This window comes from Zonotrichia leucophrys, chromosome 26 (assembly GCF_028769735.1).
Source record: "Zonotrichia leucophrys gambelii isolate GWCS_2022_RI chromosome 26, RI_Zleu_2.0, whole genome shotgun sequence".
In the NCBI taxonomy this organism is placed as follows: domain Eukaryota; kingdom Metazoa; phylum Chordata; class Aves; order Passeriformes; family Passerellidae; genus Zonotrichia; species Zonotrichia leucophrys.
The window spans coordinates 3,598,652-3,617,233 of NC_088195.1; the positions used below are offsets into that span (position 1 = coordinate 3,598,652).

General features: G+C 46.5%; 1 protein-coding gene across 3 annotated transcripts in view; it reads right to left on the bottom strand.

Annotated features, from left to right (window-relative positions):
- Positions 1 to 18,582, bottom strand: part of SLC45A3 (solute carrier family 45 member 3) — a 55,342-nt gene that overhangs the window by 12,046 nt on the left and 24,714 nt on the right. For 2 of the 3 annotated variants that reach the window (XM_064733155.1, XM_064733156.1), the window contains exons 3-4: positions 13,988 to 14,255; positions 217 to 601 (exon numbers count right to left, since the gene is read on the bottom strand). In XM_064733155.1, the coding sequence (XP_064589225.1) occupies positions 217 to 364 (148 nt within the window). In that variant the 5' untranslated portion in view covers positions 365 to 601; positions 13,988 to 14,255. Of the gene's footprint in view, positions 1 to 216; positions 602 to 8,904; positions 9,093 to 13,987; positions 14,256 to 18,582 lie in introns of all 3 variants that reach the window. The other variant, XM_064733157.1, reaches the window with a different exon arrangement.

An 18,582-nucleotide genomic window follows, 5' to 3' on the forward strand; every position in this document is an offset into this window, starting at 1 on the left:
AGGTGACAAAAGCTGCCTACCCAACACCATGGTCATGAACTTCTCCTCCATGCCCAAACCATCCCTCCCTCAGAGAAGCAACAAGATGTCCCTCAGAGAGGTGACAAAAGCTGCCTACCCAAAACCATGGCCATGAACTTCTCCTCCATGCCCAAACCATCCCACCCTCAGAGAGATGACAGAATCTCCATCAGAGAGGTGACAAGAGCTGCCTACCCAAAACCATGGTCATGAACTTCTCCTCCACGCCCACCTCCAGCAGCAGCGGTGGCACGTAGGTGATGCCGGCGGCCAGGCACACCTCCAGCCCGAAGGTCAGCGAGTTGACCAGCAGCAGCTGGGTCCTGCGGCTCTGCCAGGACATGCTGTCCCCAGCCCGACCCCTCAGTGGCACAGGGCTGTGTCCTGCCAGCTGCAGAGCCCCCAGGGATGCCCCCCAGGCAAGGATTGGAGCTCCCCGTGCCGGGCTGCTGGGGAGACGCTGCTTCCCATTTTATCAACGGCCAAGGAACCGTCTGTGCCTCTTCCTCTTCTTGTGGGGCGTGGAGAGCCCGGGCAGGGATCCCACTGCAGGCTGCTCCTCCTGCTCACAGGCTGGGGGCTGCGGGGAGAGAGTTAAACACAGCAGGGAATGGGTTAAAATCAGGGGCCACAGCGGTGTGTCACTGCTGAAAGGGACAGAGCCATCCCAACAGGGTGGAGAGGGGCAAGGGGGAGGATGAAAGCTCCATCCCTGGTTTATCTCCAAGGGTTTGTGGGGGTAAAACCACAATGTGTCACCACTGAAAGGGACAGAGCCCATCCCAGCAGGCTGGGGAGGATCCAGGGGAGGTGGAAGGATGAAAACTCCATCCCTGACAGGTTTATTTCTAAGGATTTGTGGGTTAAAACCACAATGTGTCACCACTGAAAAGGACAGTGCCCATCCCAGCAGGCTGGGGAGGGGTTGAAAGAGGTGGAAGGATGAAAATTACCATCCACTTGGCAGGTTTATTTCCAATGGTTTGTGGGGTAAAACCACAATGTGTCACTGCTCAAAGGGACAGTGCCCATCCCAGCAGGCTGAGGAGGGGCTGGAAGGGCTGGAAGGATGAAAACTCCATCCCTGACAGGTTTATTTCCAAGGGTTTGTGGGGTAAAACCACAATGTGTCACTGCTGAAAGGGACAGACCCATCCCAATAGGGTGGAGAGGGGCAAGGGGGAGGATGAAAGCTCCATCCCTGGTTTATCTCCAAGGGTTTGTGGGGGTAAAACCACAATGTGTCACCACTGAAAGGGACAGTGCCCATCCCAGCAGGCTGGGGAGGGGTTGAAAGAGGTGGAAGGATGAAAACTCCATCCCTGGAGGATGAAAACTTCATCCCTGACATGGTTTATCTCCAACGGTTTGTGGGGTAAAACCACAATGTGTCACTGCTCAAAGGGACAGTGCCCATCCCAGCAGGCTGGGGAGGATCCAGGAGAGGTGGAAGGATGAAAACTCCATCCCTGGCAGGTTTATTTCCAAGGATTTGTGGGGTAAAACCACAATGTGTCACTGCTGAAAGGGACAGACCCATCCCAACAGGGTGGAGAGGGGCAAGGGGGAGGATGAAAGCTCCATCCCTGGTTTATCTCCAAGGGTTTGTGGGGATGTGTCACCACTGAAAGGGACAGTCCCCATCCCAACAGGCTGAGGGAAGGGCTGGAAGGATGAAAACTCCATCTCTGACAGGTTTATTTCAAGGATTTTGTCAACGTTGTGGTAAAACCACAATGTGTCACGCCAAAGGGACAGTCCCATCCCAGCAGAGGGGGAAGGTCAAAGAGGTGGAAGAAACATCTACCAGGTTTATTTCCAACGGTTTGTGGGGTAAAACCACAATGTGTCACCACTGAAAAGGACAGTGCCCATCCCAGCAGGCTGGGGAGGATCCAGGAGAGGTGGAAGGATGAAATCTCCATCCCTGGCATGGGTCATCCAGTTTATCTCCAAAGGTTTGTGGGGTGTCACACGAAAATGCCACAGGGGATAGTCAAAAGTAGGTAAACCACCCAGGTTTATCTCCAAGTTTGGGGTAAAACCAAGTCACCACTAAGGACAGTACCACGTGAGGAGGGTTGAGGGTGGAAGGATGAAAAGCTCCATCCCAGGTTTATTCCAAGGTTTGTGGGGTAAAACCACAATGTGTCACCACTGAAAGGGACAGTCCCCATCCGCAAGGGTTGGAAGGTAGGAGATAAACTCCACCTGAAGGTATTCAAGGTTTGTAGGGGTAAAACCACAATGGTCACCTGAAAGGACAGTGCCCATCCACAGGTGGGAGGATAGGAGAGGTGGAAGATGAAACTCCATCCCTGAGGAAATTCTTATCTCCAAAGGTTTGTGGGTAAAACCAAAGCCACAGGATGTGTCACCACTGAAAGGGACAGTCCCCATCCCAACAGACTGGGAGAGGTTCGATGAGGTGGAAGGATGAAAACTCCATCCCTGGCAGGTTTATTTCCAAGGATTTGTGGGGTAAAACCACAATGTGTCACTGCTGAAAGGGACAGTGCCCATCCCAGCAGGCTGGGGAGGGCCCATGAGAGGTGGAAGGGTGAAAGCTCCATCCCTGGCAGGTTTGTCCCCAAGGGTTTGTGACAGGTGAGCCAGGGTTTGGGAAAACCCAATCGTGCCCTGGAGGATTGATGACCTCTGTGTTCTGTCTGTTTTCTCTGCAGATGGCAGAGAAACAAAGGATTTGGGGTCTGCTCTCATGGGGAAATCACTCAAGAGCCCCTCCGAGACCAGGAGAGTGCCTGCAGGCACATGGAGTCATCCCCAGAGGCCACCACAGCCCTGCCTGGTGACCACGACACCCCTGTGCAGGTTCCAGGTTCTGGGGAAAGAAATTTCACCCAATTCCATCCCTTTCTGGTGATCAGGACACCCCTGTGCAGGTCCCAGGTTCTGGGGAAGGTGATTTCACCCAATTCCATCCAGGACACCCCTGTGCAGGTTCCAGGTTCTGGGGGAGGTGATTTCATCCAAATCCCATCTCCAGCCGGGTAACCAGAACATCCCTGTGCAGGTTCCAGGCTCTGGGGAAAGAAATTTCACCCAATTCCATCCCTGCCTGGTGATCAGGACACCCCTGTGCAGGTTCCAGGCTCTGGGGAAGGTGATTTCACCCAAATCCCATCCAGGACACCCCTGTGCTGCTCCCAGGCTCTGGGGGAGGTGATTTCACCCACATCCCATCTCCAGCCGGGTCACCAGGACACCCCTGTGCAGGTTCCAGGCTTTAGGGAAAGAAATTTCACCCAATTCCATCCCTGCCTGGTGATCAGGACACCCCTGTGCAGGTTCCAGGCTCTGGGGAAAGAAATTTCACCCAATTCCATCCCTTTCTGGTGATCAGGACACCCCTGTGCAGGTCCCAGGTTCTGGGGGAGGTGATTTCACCCAAATCCCATCTCCAGCCAGGTCACCAGGACACCCCTGTGCAGGTTCCAGGTTCTGGGGAAAGAAATTTCACCCAATTCCATCCCTGCCTGGTGATCAGGACACCCCTGTGCAGCTCCCAGGCTCTGGTAGAAGTGATTTCCCCAAATCCCATCCCTGCCTGGTGACCAGGACATCTCTATGCTGGGGGAAGCAATTTCACACTCTGAGGGAGGTGATTTCACCCATGGGATGGTGCTTTCACCATCCCTGCCTGGTGACCAGGACACCCCTGTGCAGGTTCCAGACTTTAGGGAAAGAAATTTCACCCAATTCCAACCCTTTCTGGTGATCAGGACACCCCTGTGCAGGTTCCAGACTTTAGGGAAAGAAATTTCACCCAATTCCAACCCTTTCTGGTGATCAGGACACCTCCATGCTGCTCCCAGGCTCTGGGGGAGGTGATTTCACCCAAATCCCATCCAGGACACCCCTGTGCTGCTCCCAGACTCTAGGGGAGGTGATTTGATCCAAATCCCATCTCCAGCCAGGTCACCAGAACATCCCTGTGCAGGTTCCAGGTTCTGGGGACAGAAATTTCACCCAATTCCATCCCTGCCTGGTGATCAGGACACCCCTGTGCAGGTTCCGGGTTCTGGGGAAAGAAATTTCACCCAAATCCCATCCAGGACACCCCTGTGCAGGTTCCAGGCTTTGGGGAAAGAAATTTCACCCAATTCCAACCCTTTCTGGTGATCAGGACACCCCTGTGCTGCTCCAGGCTTTAGGGAAAGAAATTTCACCCAATTCCAACCCTTTCTGGTGATCAGAACACCCCTGTGCTGCTCCCAGGCTCTGGGGACAGAAATTTCACCCAATACCATCCCTTTCTGGTGATCAGGACACCCCTGTGCTGCTCCCAGGCTCTGGGGGAGGTGATTTCACCCAAATCCCATCTCCAGCCGGGTAACCAGAACATCCCTGTGCAGGTTCCAGGCTCTGGGGAAAGAAATTTCACCCAATTCCATCCCTGCCTGGTGACCAGGACACCCCTGTGCAAGTTCCAGACTTTAGGGAAAAAAATTTCACCCAATCCCATTCCTTTCTGGTGACCAGGACACCCCTGTGCAGGTTCCAGACTTTAGGGAAAGAAATTTCACCCAATTCCAACCCTTTCTGGTGATCAGGACACCCCTGTGCAGGTTCCAGACTTTAGGGAAAGAAATTTCACCCAATTCCAACCCTTTCTGGTGATCAGGACACCTCCATGCTGCTCCCAGGCTCTGGGGGAGGTGATTTCACCCAAATCCCATCCAGGACACCCCTGTGCAGGTTCCAGGCTCTGGGGGAGGTGATTTCACCCAAACCCCATCTCAGAATGATGATCAGGACACCCCTGTGCTGCTCCCAGGCTCTGGGGGAGGTGATTTCACCCAATTCCAACCCTTTCTGGTGATCAGGACACCCCTGTGCAGGTTCCAGGCTCTGGGGGAGGTGATTTCACCCAAGCCCATCTGCAGCCCCAGGATGGGGCACAGAGAACAGGCAGTGCCTCCGTGGAGTTTCACAAACAAACCTGACCCACTTTAGCCTCATCTACCAGCAAACGGCAATTACCTTACTCATTCCACTGAGTCATTTATTTGCCCTGTAACTGCTCCCTTCTCCCCAGAGGGGAGAGGCCACGGCACGGGGACAGGGGCTGAGCCTCTCAGCCCCAAATCACAGAAATCCCCCAAGCTCCCCCAGCACAGCAAAATTTACTAAAACACCTCGAGGAGGTGAGATCAGTGCCCCCAAAAACCGCACAGGTGTGTGCAGGCAGGGTTTTTGTCACTTTTCTCTCCCTCCTTGTTGCTGGGGGAGCCTGGCAGGGTGAGGTGAAGCTCAGCCATTGTGGAGAGCCTGGTCCAAGCATGGCTTAAAGAAAGAGGCCATGAAGGCATTCAGCTGAGGGAAATATAGAAGCCTGCTGTAAAAGCAGCCTTTCCCAGGCTTGATCCTGTAAATAATTAAGGTTCTCAGCCACCTTTTATATAGGGAATATATATGGGAATATATATTTGGGAATAGATGGTTGGATCCATTCCTCTTTTAATTTTTTAAATTTTCCACAGAACACAGACAGGGAAACGTGCTGGGTGGGGAAATCACCCTGAACTGCAGATTTGGGAGGACAAGGGGTGGGAAAAGGAGATTTGGGAGCCAGGAGTCACCTACAGGGGGCTGATTTGGGAGGACAGGGGATAGGAAAAAGGAGATTTGGGAAGCTCAGGGAATAGATGTCTGGGAATAGATATGAAGGTTTTGAGAACCTTTCATATCACGGTGGGAACACTGATCTTGGTTTCAATAAACAAACTTCAGGTATTGTAAACAAAAGGAGGAGCTGAAGTTTTCTCTACAGCCTATGGGGAGCTCAGATTTTGCAATATGCATGCAGTGAATTAACACTGTTATAAAAAGTGCCTGATTGATGAATAAATCGGAGTCAGGTGCTAAAACAACAAAGGTGGTCGTTCCCTCACTTCCACAAGCCATCACTCCATCACTTTCTCTCTGCGGAGAAATGCCAATTCTGAGCTCAGTGCCACTCAATAAACACCAATTATTCCCCTTTGGGGACGTTCACTCCCCTCAGCTGTCACAGAGATCCCTCCTTTCAACATTTAAACGCCTTGCCCGAGGTCAAACAGCAAAAAGAGGGGGGAAAACAGAAGGGGAATGGTTTGATTTAATCACCAGAGGCAGCTTCAAAGGCAGCCTGAGCCTCCCTGCAGCCCACCTTGCTCACAGGATGTGTTGGGGGTGCCCAGCCCCAGCATGAGGAATTTCAGCTCCCAGAGTCACAAATAAAAATTAACTGAGGCACTCAGACCTAAATGTCTGTGATGTGCACTGCCTGGAGAGCTCAGAGAGGAGGAATTACCCCAAAAACACCCCAAAGATCAAGTGAGAGATGCCTCACACAGATTAAAAGTTGGTTTTTTCTCCCTTTTTGCTGCTGTGCAGAGCTCTGGGGAGGCAGCAGGGATCTGCCCACCTGCCCGGGAATGGAGGCAGAGCTGGATTTCTGATCTGCAGGCAGGAACAGAGCTCTGCTCCCCATCCACACCTCCCGGGAGAAAACAAATCCCTGAAGGAAAAACCATGAACAGCCAGGGATGAGAAACCCCAACCGCAGCAGAGCACACGATGAACTTCACCCCAACACCACCCATTCCTCTTTGGATTTTTTAAATTGCCCACAGAACACAGACAGGGAAACGTGCTGGGTGGGGAAATCACCCTGAACTGCAGATTTGGGAGGACAAGGGGTGGGAAAAGGAGATTTGGGAGGCAGGAGTCACCTGCAGGGGGCTGATTTGGGAGGACAGGGGTTGGGAAAAGGAAATTTGGGAGATTTGGGAGGCTCAGGGAGGCAGGACTCACCTGCAGGTGGCTGATTTGGGAGGAAAGAAGTTAGGAAAAAGGAGATTTGGGAGGCTCAGGGAGGCAGAATTCACCTGCAGGTGGGTGATTTGGGAGGACAGGAGTTGGAAAAAGGAAATTTGGGAAGCTCAGGGAGGTTTGGGAGGCTCAGGGAGCCAGAATTCACCTGCAGGTGGCTGATTTGTGAGGACAGGGGCTGGAAAAGGAAATCTGGGAGATTTGGGAGGCTCAGGGAGGCAGGACTCACCCACAGGGGGCTGATTTCTGAGGACAGGGGTTGGGAAAAGGAGATTTGGGAGATTTGGGAGGCTCAGGGAGCCAGAATTCACCTGCAGGTGGCTGATTTCTGAGGACAGGGGCTGGAAAAGGAATTTGGGAAGCTCAGGAGGTTTGGGAGGCTCAGGGAGCCAGAATTCACCTGCAGGGGGCTGATTTGGGAGGACAGGGGTTGGGAAAAGGAAATTTGGGAGATTTGGGAAGCTCAGGGAGGTTTGGGAGGCTCAGGGACGCAGGACTCACCCACAGGGGGCTGATTTCTGAGGACAGGGGTTGGGAAAAGGAAATTTGGGAGATTTGGGAGGCTCGGGAGGCAGGACTCACCTGCAGGTGGCTGATTTCTGAGGCCAGGAGTTGGAAAATGAAGATTTGGGAGGCTCAGGGAGCCAGGACTCACCTGCAGATGGCTGATTTGGGAGGACAGGAGTTGGAAAAAGGAGATTTGGGAAGCTCAGGGAGGTTTGGGAGGCTCAGGGAGGCAGGACTCACCCACAGGTGGCTGATTTGGGAGGAAAGAAGTTAGGAAAAAGGAGATTTGGGAGGCTCAGGGAGCCAGGACTCACCTGCAGGTGGCTGATTTCTGAGGCCAGGAGTTGTGAAAAGGAGATTTGGGAGGACAGGGGATAGGAAAAAGGAGATTTGGGAGATTTGGGAGGCTCAGGGAGCCAGGACTCACCCATAGGTGGCTGATTTGGGAGGACAGGAGTTGGAAAAAGGAAATTTGGGAAGCTCAGGGAGGTTTGGGAGGCTCAGGGAGGCAGGATTCACCTGCAGGTGGCTGATTTGGGAAGACAGGGGATAGGAAAAAGGAGATTTGGGAGATTTGGGAGGCTCAGGGAGCCAGAATTCACCTGCAGGTGGCTGATTTGGGAGGACAGGAGTTGGAAAAAGGAGATTTGGGAGATTTGGGAGGCTCAGGGAGCCAGAATTCACCTGCAGGTGGCTGATTTGGGAGGACAGGGGTTGGAAAAAGGAAATTTGGGAGATTTGGGAGGCTCAGGGAGGCAGGACTCACCTACAGATGGCTGATTTGGGAGGAAAGAAGTTAGGAAAAGGAGATTTGGAAGATTTGGGAGGCTCAGGGAGCCAGAATTCACCTGCAGGTGGCTGATTTGGGAGGACAGGAGTTGGAAAAGGAGATTTGGGAGGACAGGGGATAGGAAAAAGGAGATTTGGGAGGTCAGGGAGATTTGGGAGGCTCGGGGAGGCAGGACTCACCTGCAGGGGGCTGATTTGTGAGGACAGGGGCTGGAAAAAGGAAATTTGGAAGCTCAGGGAGATTTGGGAGGTTCAGGGAGGCAGAATTCACCTGCAGAGGGCTGATTTCTGAGGCCAGGAGTTGTGAAAAGGAGATTTGGGAGGCTCAGGGAGCCAGGACTCACCTGCAGGTGGCTGATTTGGGAGGACAGGAGTTGGAAAAAGGAAATTTGGGAGATTTGGGAGGCTCAGGGAGGCAGAATTCACCTGCAGGTGGCTGATTTGGGAAGAAAGAAGTTAGGAAAAAGGAGATTTGGGAAGCTCAGGGAGCCAGGACTCACCTGCAGATGGCTGATTTGGGAGGACAGGAGTTGTGAAAAGAGAGATTTGGGAAGACAGGGGATAGGAAAAAGGAGATTTGGGAGATTTGGGAGGCTCAGGGAGCCAGAATTCACCTGCAGGGGACCGATTTGGGAGGACAGGGTTTGGAAAATGAAGGTTTGGGAGGCTCAGGGAGGCAGGACTCACCTGCAGAGGGCTGATTTCTGAGGCCAGGAGTTGTGAAAAGGAGATTTGGGAGCCAGGACTCACCCACAGGTGGCTGATTTCTGAGGCCAGGGGTTGGAAAAGCAGATTTGGGACCAGGACCCACCCGCAGGTGCTCCCAGCAGAAGCTGCTGCAGCGCTTGCAGGGCGGCAGAGGTGGAACCAGCGCAGGTTTGGCCGCAGGGCCCTCCCCCCGTGCTGATAACAGCGGTGTCATTGTCACCGTGCCACTCCTGTGAGCAAACACCGCTGCCAGCCCTCAGCAAACCCCAGCTCTGGGCTCGCACCTGAATCTTGCCATTAAAAATTAAAACCCTGGGAAAATTCACATTTATCGCCCTCCTTTCCTGATCTGCTGGTGTTTCAGCAGAGATTGAGGACGTTCTGCCCATCCCAGAGGGGTTTGGGGACCTTCCCCAGCCCCATGGGGACACATGGTGTGGTGACACTGGCGCTTCTCACCCCCCCAAACATCTCCAAAGCCATGGCTTTCTTCTAAAAAAAAACCAAAAAATCTCTAAAGCCATGGTTTTCTTCTAAAAAAAATACCAAACCATTTTAAAGCCATGGCTTTCTTCTAAAAAAAATCCCAAACATCTCCAAAGCCATGGCTTTCTTCTAAAAAAACCCCAAACATCTCCAAAGCCATGGCTTTCTTCTAAAAAAACCCCAAACCATCTTAAAGCCATGGCTTTCTTCTAAAAAAACCCCAAATATCTCCAAAGCCATGGCTTTTTCCTAAAAAAACCCCAAACATCTCCAAAGCCATGGCTTTCTTCTAAAAAAAAACCCCAAACCATCTTAAAGCCATGGTTTTCTTCTAAAAAAACCCCAAACATCTCCAAAGCCATGGCTTTCTTCTAAAAAAAAACCCAAACATCTCCAAAGCCATGGCTTTCTTCTTAAAAAACCCCAAACATCTCCAAAGCCATGGCTTTCTTCTAAAAAAAAACCCAAACATCTCCAAAGCCATGGCTTTCTTCTAAAAAAACCCCAAACATCTCCAAAGCCATGGCTTTCTTCTAAAAAAACCCAAACCATCTTAAAGCCATGGTTTTCTTCTAAAAAAACCCCAAACATCTCCAAAGCCATGGCTTTCTTCTAAAAAAAACCCCAAATATCTCCAAAGCCATGGTTTTCTTCTAAAAAAAACCCAAAACATCTCCAAAGCCATGGCTTTCTTCTAAAAAAACCCCAAACATCTCCAAAGCCATGGCTTTCTTCTAAAAAAAAAACCAAACCATCTTAAAGCCATGGTTTTCTTTTAAAAAACCCAAACCCATGGCTCTTCTTTTAAAAACCCAAAAATTTCCAAAGCTACAGCTCTCTGGTTTGCTTTTAAAAAACCCAAACATCTCCAAACCCACAGTTTTCTTTTAAAAAACCCAAACCATCTCCAAACCCACGGCTCTCTTTTAAAAAACCCAAACCATCTCAAGCCCATGGATTTCTTTAAAAAATCCAAACCATTTTCAAACCTACGGCTTTCTTTTAAAAAACCCAAATAATCTCCAAAGCCATGGCTGTCTGCTTTTCTTTTAAAAAACCTAAACATCTCCAAACCCACAGTTTTCTTTTTAAAAAACCCAAACCATCTTAAAGCCATGGTTTTCTTTTAAAAAAACCCAAACCCATGGCTCTTCTTTTAAAAACCCAAAAATTTCCAAAGCTACAGCTCTCTGGTTTGCTTTTAAAAAACCCAAACATCTCAAACCCACAGTTTTCTTTTAAAAAACCCAAACCATCTCCAAAGCCATGGCTTTCTTCTAAAAAAACCCAAACATCTCCAAAGCCATGGCTTTCTTCTAAAAAAAACCCAAACCATCTTAAAGCCATGGCTTTCTTCTAAAACAACCCCAAACATCTCCAAAGCCATGGCTTTCTTCTAAAAAAACCCCAAATATCTCCAAAGCCATGGCTTTCTTCTAAAAAAAACCCAAACCATCTTAAAGCCATGGTTTTCTTCTAAAAAAAAACCCAAACATCTCCAAAGCCATGGCTTTCTTCTAAAAAAAAACCCAAACCATCTTAAAGCCATGGTTTTCTTCTAAAAAAACCCCAAACATCTCCAAAGCCATGGTTTTCTTCTAAAAAAAACCCAAACATCTCCAAAGCCATGGCTTTCTTCTAAAAAACCCAAATATCTCCAAAGCCATGGCTTTCTTCTAAAAAAACCCCAAACATCTCCAAAGCCATGGTTTTCTTCTAAAAAAAAACCAAACATCTCCAAAGCCATGGTTTTCTTCTAAAAAAACCCCAAACATCTCCAAAACTATGGCTTTCTTCTAAAAAACCCCAAATATCTCCAAAGCCATGGTTTTCTTCTAAAAAAAACCCAAACATTTCCAAACCCATGGCTTTTTCCTAAAAAAAAAATCCAAACATCTCCAAAGCCATGGCTTTCTTCTAAAAAAACCCCAAATATCTCCAAAGCCATGGTTTTTTCCTAAAAAAACCCCAAATATCTCCAAAGCCATGGCTTTCTTCTTAAAAAACCCCAAATATCTCCAAAGCCATGGCTTTCTTCTAAAAAAACCCCAAATCATCTTAAAGCCATGGTTTTCTTGTAAAAAACCCCAAATATCTCCAAAGCCATGGCTTTCTTCTAAAAAAAACCCCAAATATCTCCAAAGCCATGGTTTTCTTCTAAAAAAACCCAAACCATCTTAAAACCATGGTTTTCTTTTAAAAAACCCAAACCCATGGCTCTTCTTTTAAAAACGCAAAAATTTCCGAAGTTACAGCTCTCTGGTTTGCTTTTAAAAAACCCAAACATCTCCAAACCCACAGTTTTCTTTTAAAGAACCCAAACCACCTCCAAAGCCATGGCTCTCTATTAAAAAATCCAAACCATCTCAAACCCATGGATTTCTTTAAAAAATCCAAACCATTTTCAAACCTACGGCTTTCTTTTAAAAAACCCAAACCATCTCCAAAGCCATGGCTCTCTGGTTTGCTTTTAAAAAACCCAAAAATCTCCAAACCCATGGCTTTCTTTTTAAAAACCCAAACCATCTCCAAACCCACAGTTTTGTTTCAAAGAACCAAAACCATCTTAAAGCCATGGCTTTCTTTTAAAAAACCCAAACCCATGGCTCTTCTTTTAAAAACGCAAAAATTTCCAAAGCTACAGCTCTCTGGTTTGCTTTTAAAAAACCCAAACATCTCCAAACCCATGGCTTTCTTTTAAAAAAACCAAACCATCTCAAGCCCATGGATTTCTTTAAAAAATCCAAACCATTTTCAAACCTACGGCTTTCTTTTAAAAAACCCAAACCATCTCCAAACCCACAGTTTTCTTTTAAAAAACCCAAACATCTCCAAACCCACAGTTTTCTTTTAAAGAACCCAAACCATCTCAAAACCACGGCTTTCTTTTAAAAAAACCCAAACCCGTGGCTCTTCTTTTAAAAACTCAAAAATTTCCAAAGTTACAGCTCTCTGGTTTGCTTTTAAAAAACCCAAACCATCTCCAGGCCTACAAGTCTCTTTCAAAAAACCCAAACATCTCCAAAGCCATGGCTCTCTACTAAAAAATCCAAACCATCTCAAACCCATGGCTTTCTTCTAAAAAACCCAAACCATTTTCAAACCTACGGCTTTCTTTTAAAAAACCCAAATAATCTCCAAAGCCATGGCTGTCTGGTTTTCTTTTAAAAAACCCAAACATCTCCAAACCCACAGTTTTCTTTTAAAGAACCCAAACCATCTCCAAACCCATGGCTTTCTTTTAAAAAACCCAAACCATCTCCAAACCCACAGTTTTCTTTTAAAGAACCAAAACCATCTTAAAGCCATGGTTTTCTTTTAAAAAACCCAAACCCATGGCTCTTCTTTTAAAAACCCAAAAATTTCCAAAGCTACAGCTCTCTGGTTTGCTTTTAAAAAACCCAAACATCTCCAAACCCATGGCTTTCTTTAAAAAAAAAAACCAAACCATCTCAAACCCATGGCTGTCTTTTGAAAAACCCAAACCATCTCAAACCCATGGCTTTCTTCAAAAAACCCAAACCATCTCCAGACCCACAGGTTTCTTTTAAAAACCCAAAAATCTCCAAACCCATGGCTTTCTTCTAAAAACCCCAAACATCTCCAAACCCATGGCTTTCTTCTAAAAACCCAAACCATCTCCAGACCCACAGGTTTCTTTTAAAAACCCAACAATCTCCAAACCCATGGCTTTCTTCTAAAAACCCCAAACCATCTCAAATCCATGGCTTTTTTTAATAAAATCCAAACATCTCCAAACCCACAGTTTTCTTTTAAAAACCCAAAAATCTCCAAACCCATGGCTTTCTTCTAAAAACCCCAAACCATCTCCAAACCCATGGCTTTCTTCAAAAAACCCAAACCATCTCCAAACCCATGGCTTTCTTCTAAAAACCCCAAACCATCTTCAAACCCATGGCTTTCTTCAAAAAACCCAAACCATCTCCAGACCCACAGGTTTCTTTTAAAAAACCCAAAATCTCCAAACCCATGGCTTTCTTCTAAAAACCCCAAACCATCTCAAATCCATGGCTTTTTTTAATAAAAACCAAACATCTCCAAACCCACAGTTTTCTTTTAAAAACCCAACAATCTCCAAACCCATGGCTTTCTTCTAAAAACCCCAAACCATCTCAAATCCATGGCTTTTTTTTAATAAAAACCAAACATCTCCAAACCCACAGTTTTCTTTTAAAAACCCAAAATCTCCAAACCCATGGCTTTCTTCTAAAAACCCCAAACCATCTCAAATCCATGGCTTTTTTTAATAAAACCCAAAAATCTCCAAACCCATGGCTTTCTGGTTGCTTTTAAAGCTTCCAAACCCAATTTTCCAAACCCAATTTTCCCAATTTCCCAAAGATGATCAGATCAGCTCCCAGAGGCTGCCTCACCTGGCAGCCAGGTAATGGGTGGGTCCAGGGCAGGAGCAAAGCTTGGCAGGATAAAGGGAAGATTTTAGGGAAAAAAACCAACCCCAAACACCTGGAAAAGGTGGATTTTACACACAAAGGAACCTTTCCTCCTCACAATCTCCTAAATCTTCCCAACACAGGGTCTTAGAGGAAATCCCATCTCAATGAAGAGGGAGGGCTGGTTATTTTTAAAAATAAAATTAATAAAATGTGGGTGTACTTACCTGGCAGAGAAAAACTCATTTATTCCTGGAAGGATCCATGTCCTGCTGCTCCATAATCTCTCTACTGCTGCAGAAGGACCAGGGGATGATGGTGAATTTGGAGGCTTTGATTCGCAGTGGTTGTGCAGCTCAAAGCACAGCAGGGACCAGACAAAGAGTTTGGTTCAGGGTGAGGATGCTGAGGCACTGGAACAGCTTTCCCAGAGAAAACGTGGCTGCTCCATCCCTGGGAGTGCCCAAGCCCAGCCAGGGATAGTGGAAGGTGTCCCTGCACGTGGGAAAAAAAATGAGATTTAAGATCCCTCCCAACCCCCAAACCATTTGATCATTTTATTATTGTTGAAGATTGCAAGGCAAGATGTTTTCTATTACCATCTGTATGGCAGATTACCTTTGTCAAGTGGGCAGTTTGCCTTATCTCTCTCTGAGTGACCACACCCACACCTCCCTGGGGAGGGGACATTGCTGATAACAGCTATTGAATGTCCCTGCATGGCTGATAAGAACTACAGCATCCCATTGGGAGATGTGAGCCCAGAGGGAGGAGCCAAGCATTCCTACCCAGATATAATCTGGAGATTTCAAACATTCCTACCTGGATATAATCTGAAATTTCAAACATTCCTAACTGGATACAAGCTGAGATTTCAAACATTCCTACCCAGATATAATCTGAGATTTCAAACATTCCTAACTGGATACAATCTGAGATTTCAAGCATTCCTACCTGGATACAATCTAAGATTTCAAACATTCCTACCCGGATATAATCTGGAGATTTCAAACATTCCTAACTGGATATAATCTGAGATTTCAAACATTCCTACCCGGATATAATCTGAGATTTCAAACATTCCTACCTGGATATAATCTGAAATTTCAAACATTCCTACCTGGATATAATCTGAAATTTCAAACATTCCTACCTGGATATAATCTGAAATTTCAAACATTCCTACCCGGATATAATCTGGAGATTTCAAACATTCCTACACGGATATAATCTGGAGATTTCAAACATTCCTACCCGGATATAATCTGGAGATTTCAAACATTCCTACTCGGATATAATCTGGAGATTTCAAACATTCCTACCTGGATATAATCTGAAATTTCAAACATTCCTAACTGGATATAATCTGGAGATTTCAAACATTCCTACACGGATATAATCTGAGATTTCAAACATTCCTACACGGATATAATCTGAGATTTCAAGCATTCCTAACTGGATACAATCTGGAGATTTCAAACATTCCTAACTGGATACAAGCTGAGATTTCACACATTCCTACCTGGATATAATCTGAGATTTCAAACATTCCTAACTGGATACAATCTAAAATTTCAAACATTCCTACACGGATATAATCTGGAGATTTCAAACATTCCTACCTGGATATAATCTGAGATTTCAAACATTCCTACCTGGATATAATCTGGAGATTTCAAACATTCCTACACGGATATAATCTAAGATTTCAAACATTCCTACCTGGATATAATCTGAAATTTCAAACATTCCTACCCGGATATAATCTGGAGATTTCAAACATTCCTACCCGGATATAATCTGGAGATTTCAAGCATTCCTACCTGGATATAATCTGAGATTTCAAACATTCCTACCTGGATATAATCTGGAGATTTCAAACATTCCTACCTGGATACAATCTGGAGATTTCAAACATTCCTACCTGGATATAATCTGGAGATTTCAAACATTCCTACACGGATATAATCTGAGATTTCAAACATTCCTACCCAGATATAATCTGGAGATTTCAAACATTCCTAACTGGATACAAGCTGAGATTTCACACATTCCTACCCGGATATAATCTGGAGATTCTGGAACACCAGCACAGCTTCTGCACTGGATTGCCCAGAGGAACAGCAGCTGCCTCTTCTTCCCCTGGATCTTCAGAGGCAGAGACTGCACCTTTCTCCAGGATCCTGCTCCAGCAGAACCAGCCCTGACACTGCAGGAGGGCTGAGCCACAATTCCAATGGGGCTGCTGCCAACAGCCTGACCCACAGGGTGTCAGGTTGGGCTCTGACTCTGGCAGTGTTGGTTTAGTTCACTGCATTGTTTATTTTATCCTTTTATTTTTCCTTTTCCTATTCCTAACTGTTATTTCCTACTCCCATATTTTTGCCTGAGAGCTCCTTAATTTAAAATTTACAGCAATTCAGAGGGAGGGATGGGGTTTACATTTTCCATTTCAGGGGAGGCTCCTGCCTTCCTCAGCAGACTCCTGGCTTTCCAAACCAAGACAACTGCATTGTTTATTTTATCCTTTTATTTTTTTCCATTTCCTATTAAGGAACTGTTATTTCCTGCTCCCATATTTTTGCCTGAAAGCCCCTTAATTTAAAATTTACAGCAATTCAGAGAGAGGTGGGGAGGGTTTACATTTTCCATTTCAGGGGAGGCTCCTGCCTTCCTCAGCAGACTCCTGGCTTTCCAAACCAAGACAATTATTCATTATTTTATATATATTATATATATTTTATATATTATATATAAATATATAAATATAAAATATATAAATATAAATATATAAATATTAAATATTTATAAATATTATATTTAATTATATATTATATTAAATATTTAATATAATAAAATTTATAAAATTTAATATAATAAAATATATAATATAATTAAATATTATATTTAATTATATATTATATTAAATATTTAAAAATATTGAATATTTATATTATATATAAATATAAATGTATAAAAATATATATAAATATATAAATTATATATATATTATATATATTTTATATATATTTTATATAATTATATATATTTTATATAATTATATATATTATTTTATAACCGGGGCATTATTTCTGCCCCGGTTTATTCCCTTAGGAAAGGGAATCCCTGGGCTGAGGTGGGGCTGCTCCAGCCCAGGTGATTCACTCCTCACCCTCCCTGCCCAGGTTTGGCGCCCACAGACAGGGACAGACAAACATCTCCCGTTCACAACCCCAACATTCCATTTCCAACCTTCTGAGGGGCTCTTTGTGAATTCCCTGCAGCCCTTTTGGAAGGAAGGGTGGCACAGAGCTCTCAGGAGCAGCCAGGGCCTTTCACAGCTATCAGTGTCCATTCAGCGCTGCTGAATGGGAAATGCACCATGGAGAATAGCTCTGGCAGGCTCCTGGCATGGAATGGAGCACTCACCTGACCTCTCCTGACCCCTCCTCCCCTCCCAAATCTCCTTGACCCCATTCACAGCTCGGGGAGGGGATGGATCCGGGCCCTGGGAATTAACCCCGCGTTTCCTTGGAGCCCCGGTGTGGGATCTCAGGATCTGAGTCCTGGGATGCCGGGCCCCCGAGACCACCCTTGGGGGGCCCGGGAGTCCTGGAATGTTGCCAGAAGTGTCTGGTGGCTGGACTTTGACCCTACACGGGAGACGACAATGGATGAGGCTTCACCGGGGTGAATGGTGAAGGGATTAGCTAATTAGAGGGTGAGACACAGGGTTTAGGATTTATGTACAGGGGGGTTTAGAGGAGTAAGATGGAGGAATTGGGGTGTGTCCTGCCTTCTTCTTTTTCCTCTTCTCCTCCATCTTCTTTGGCCACGGTGGCACCTTTGGATTGGTTATTACTGAGAGTGCACCGAGTTATAAGAATAGATGGTATTGGGGAAAAATGATAAATATTGTACACGTCACAATGGGTATAAAGATACGTGGCGGTCCGGAGGACGGCACAGTGTGCTCATGGCTGGCTGCTGAGCAGATCTCTGTTCGGCTGAAAGAACATCTTTTAGATAAACAATTAATAAACATAAAACAGAAAGAAGAACTGAAGCCTCTTCTCGTCCTTCGATACGCGGGCTGCCCCAAGGCCACCCCGGGCCTTTCCAGGCCCCTCAAACAGCCAAGATAAACCGGACACCCCGGGGCTCCATTCTTGGGGAAAGAGCAGCAGCAGCCAGGAAATCCCCTCCAGAGCAGGGTTTGGGATTCCCTCCTCATCCTCCAGGGCTGTCAGCACCTGTGTTATTGCAGGTAGGCACTGGGTAGGATATGTTGGGTATGCAGAAGCTGTTACCTACCATGTACTGAGCAAAACCACGGGGGAAAAGATGGTGCAGCCTCTGCTCTGGCTGTGTTTATCCTACATGTCAATAAACAATAAAAGCAGGGCACTGAAAAATAAACCTCACTGCTTCAAAAAGCCCCCAGGAGAGTTTCTTCATTGGTATCATATTTTTTGTTTCTTTCTGATTTTTTTTTTTTTTTTGACTGTTGGAGTTGACATCTCTTTTCCTTTTGCTGAACCAGCATTTCCTGACAGCAAACCACGGTCAGAAATTTTCCAGCAGCCAGGATCCCTCAGGCCATGGGGGTCACTTGTGACCCTTTGGGGCCACTCCTGGTGGCAGCTCCAGCTTCCGCAGGGACAGCCCTGGATTCGGGGGGTGGATTTGGGGGATGGTTCTCTCTGCATTCCACCCCGCTGCAAGGGGATCCTGCTGCTTCCAGAGCTAAAATCCCGAATCCTTTAGGGCACAGAGGGATCCCTGGCACAGCTGAGGGCATCTCTCCATTTGGGCATGCACA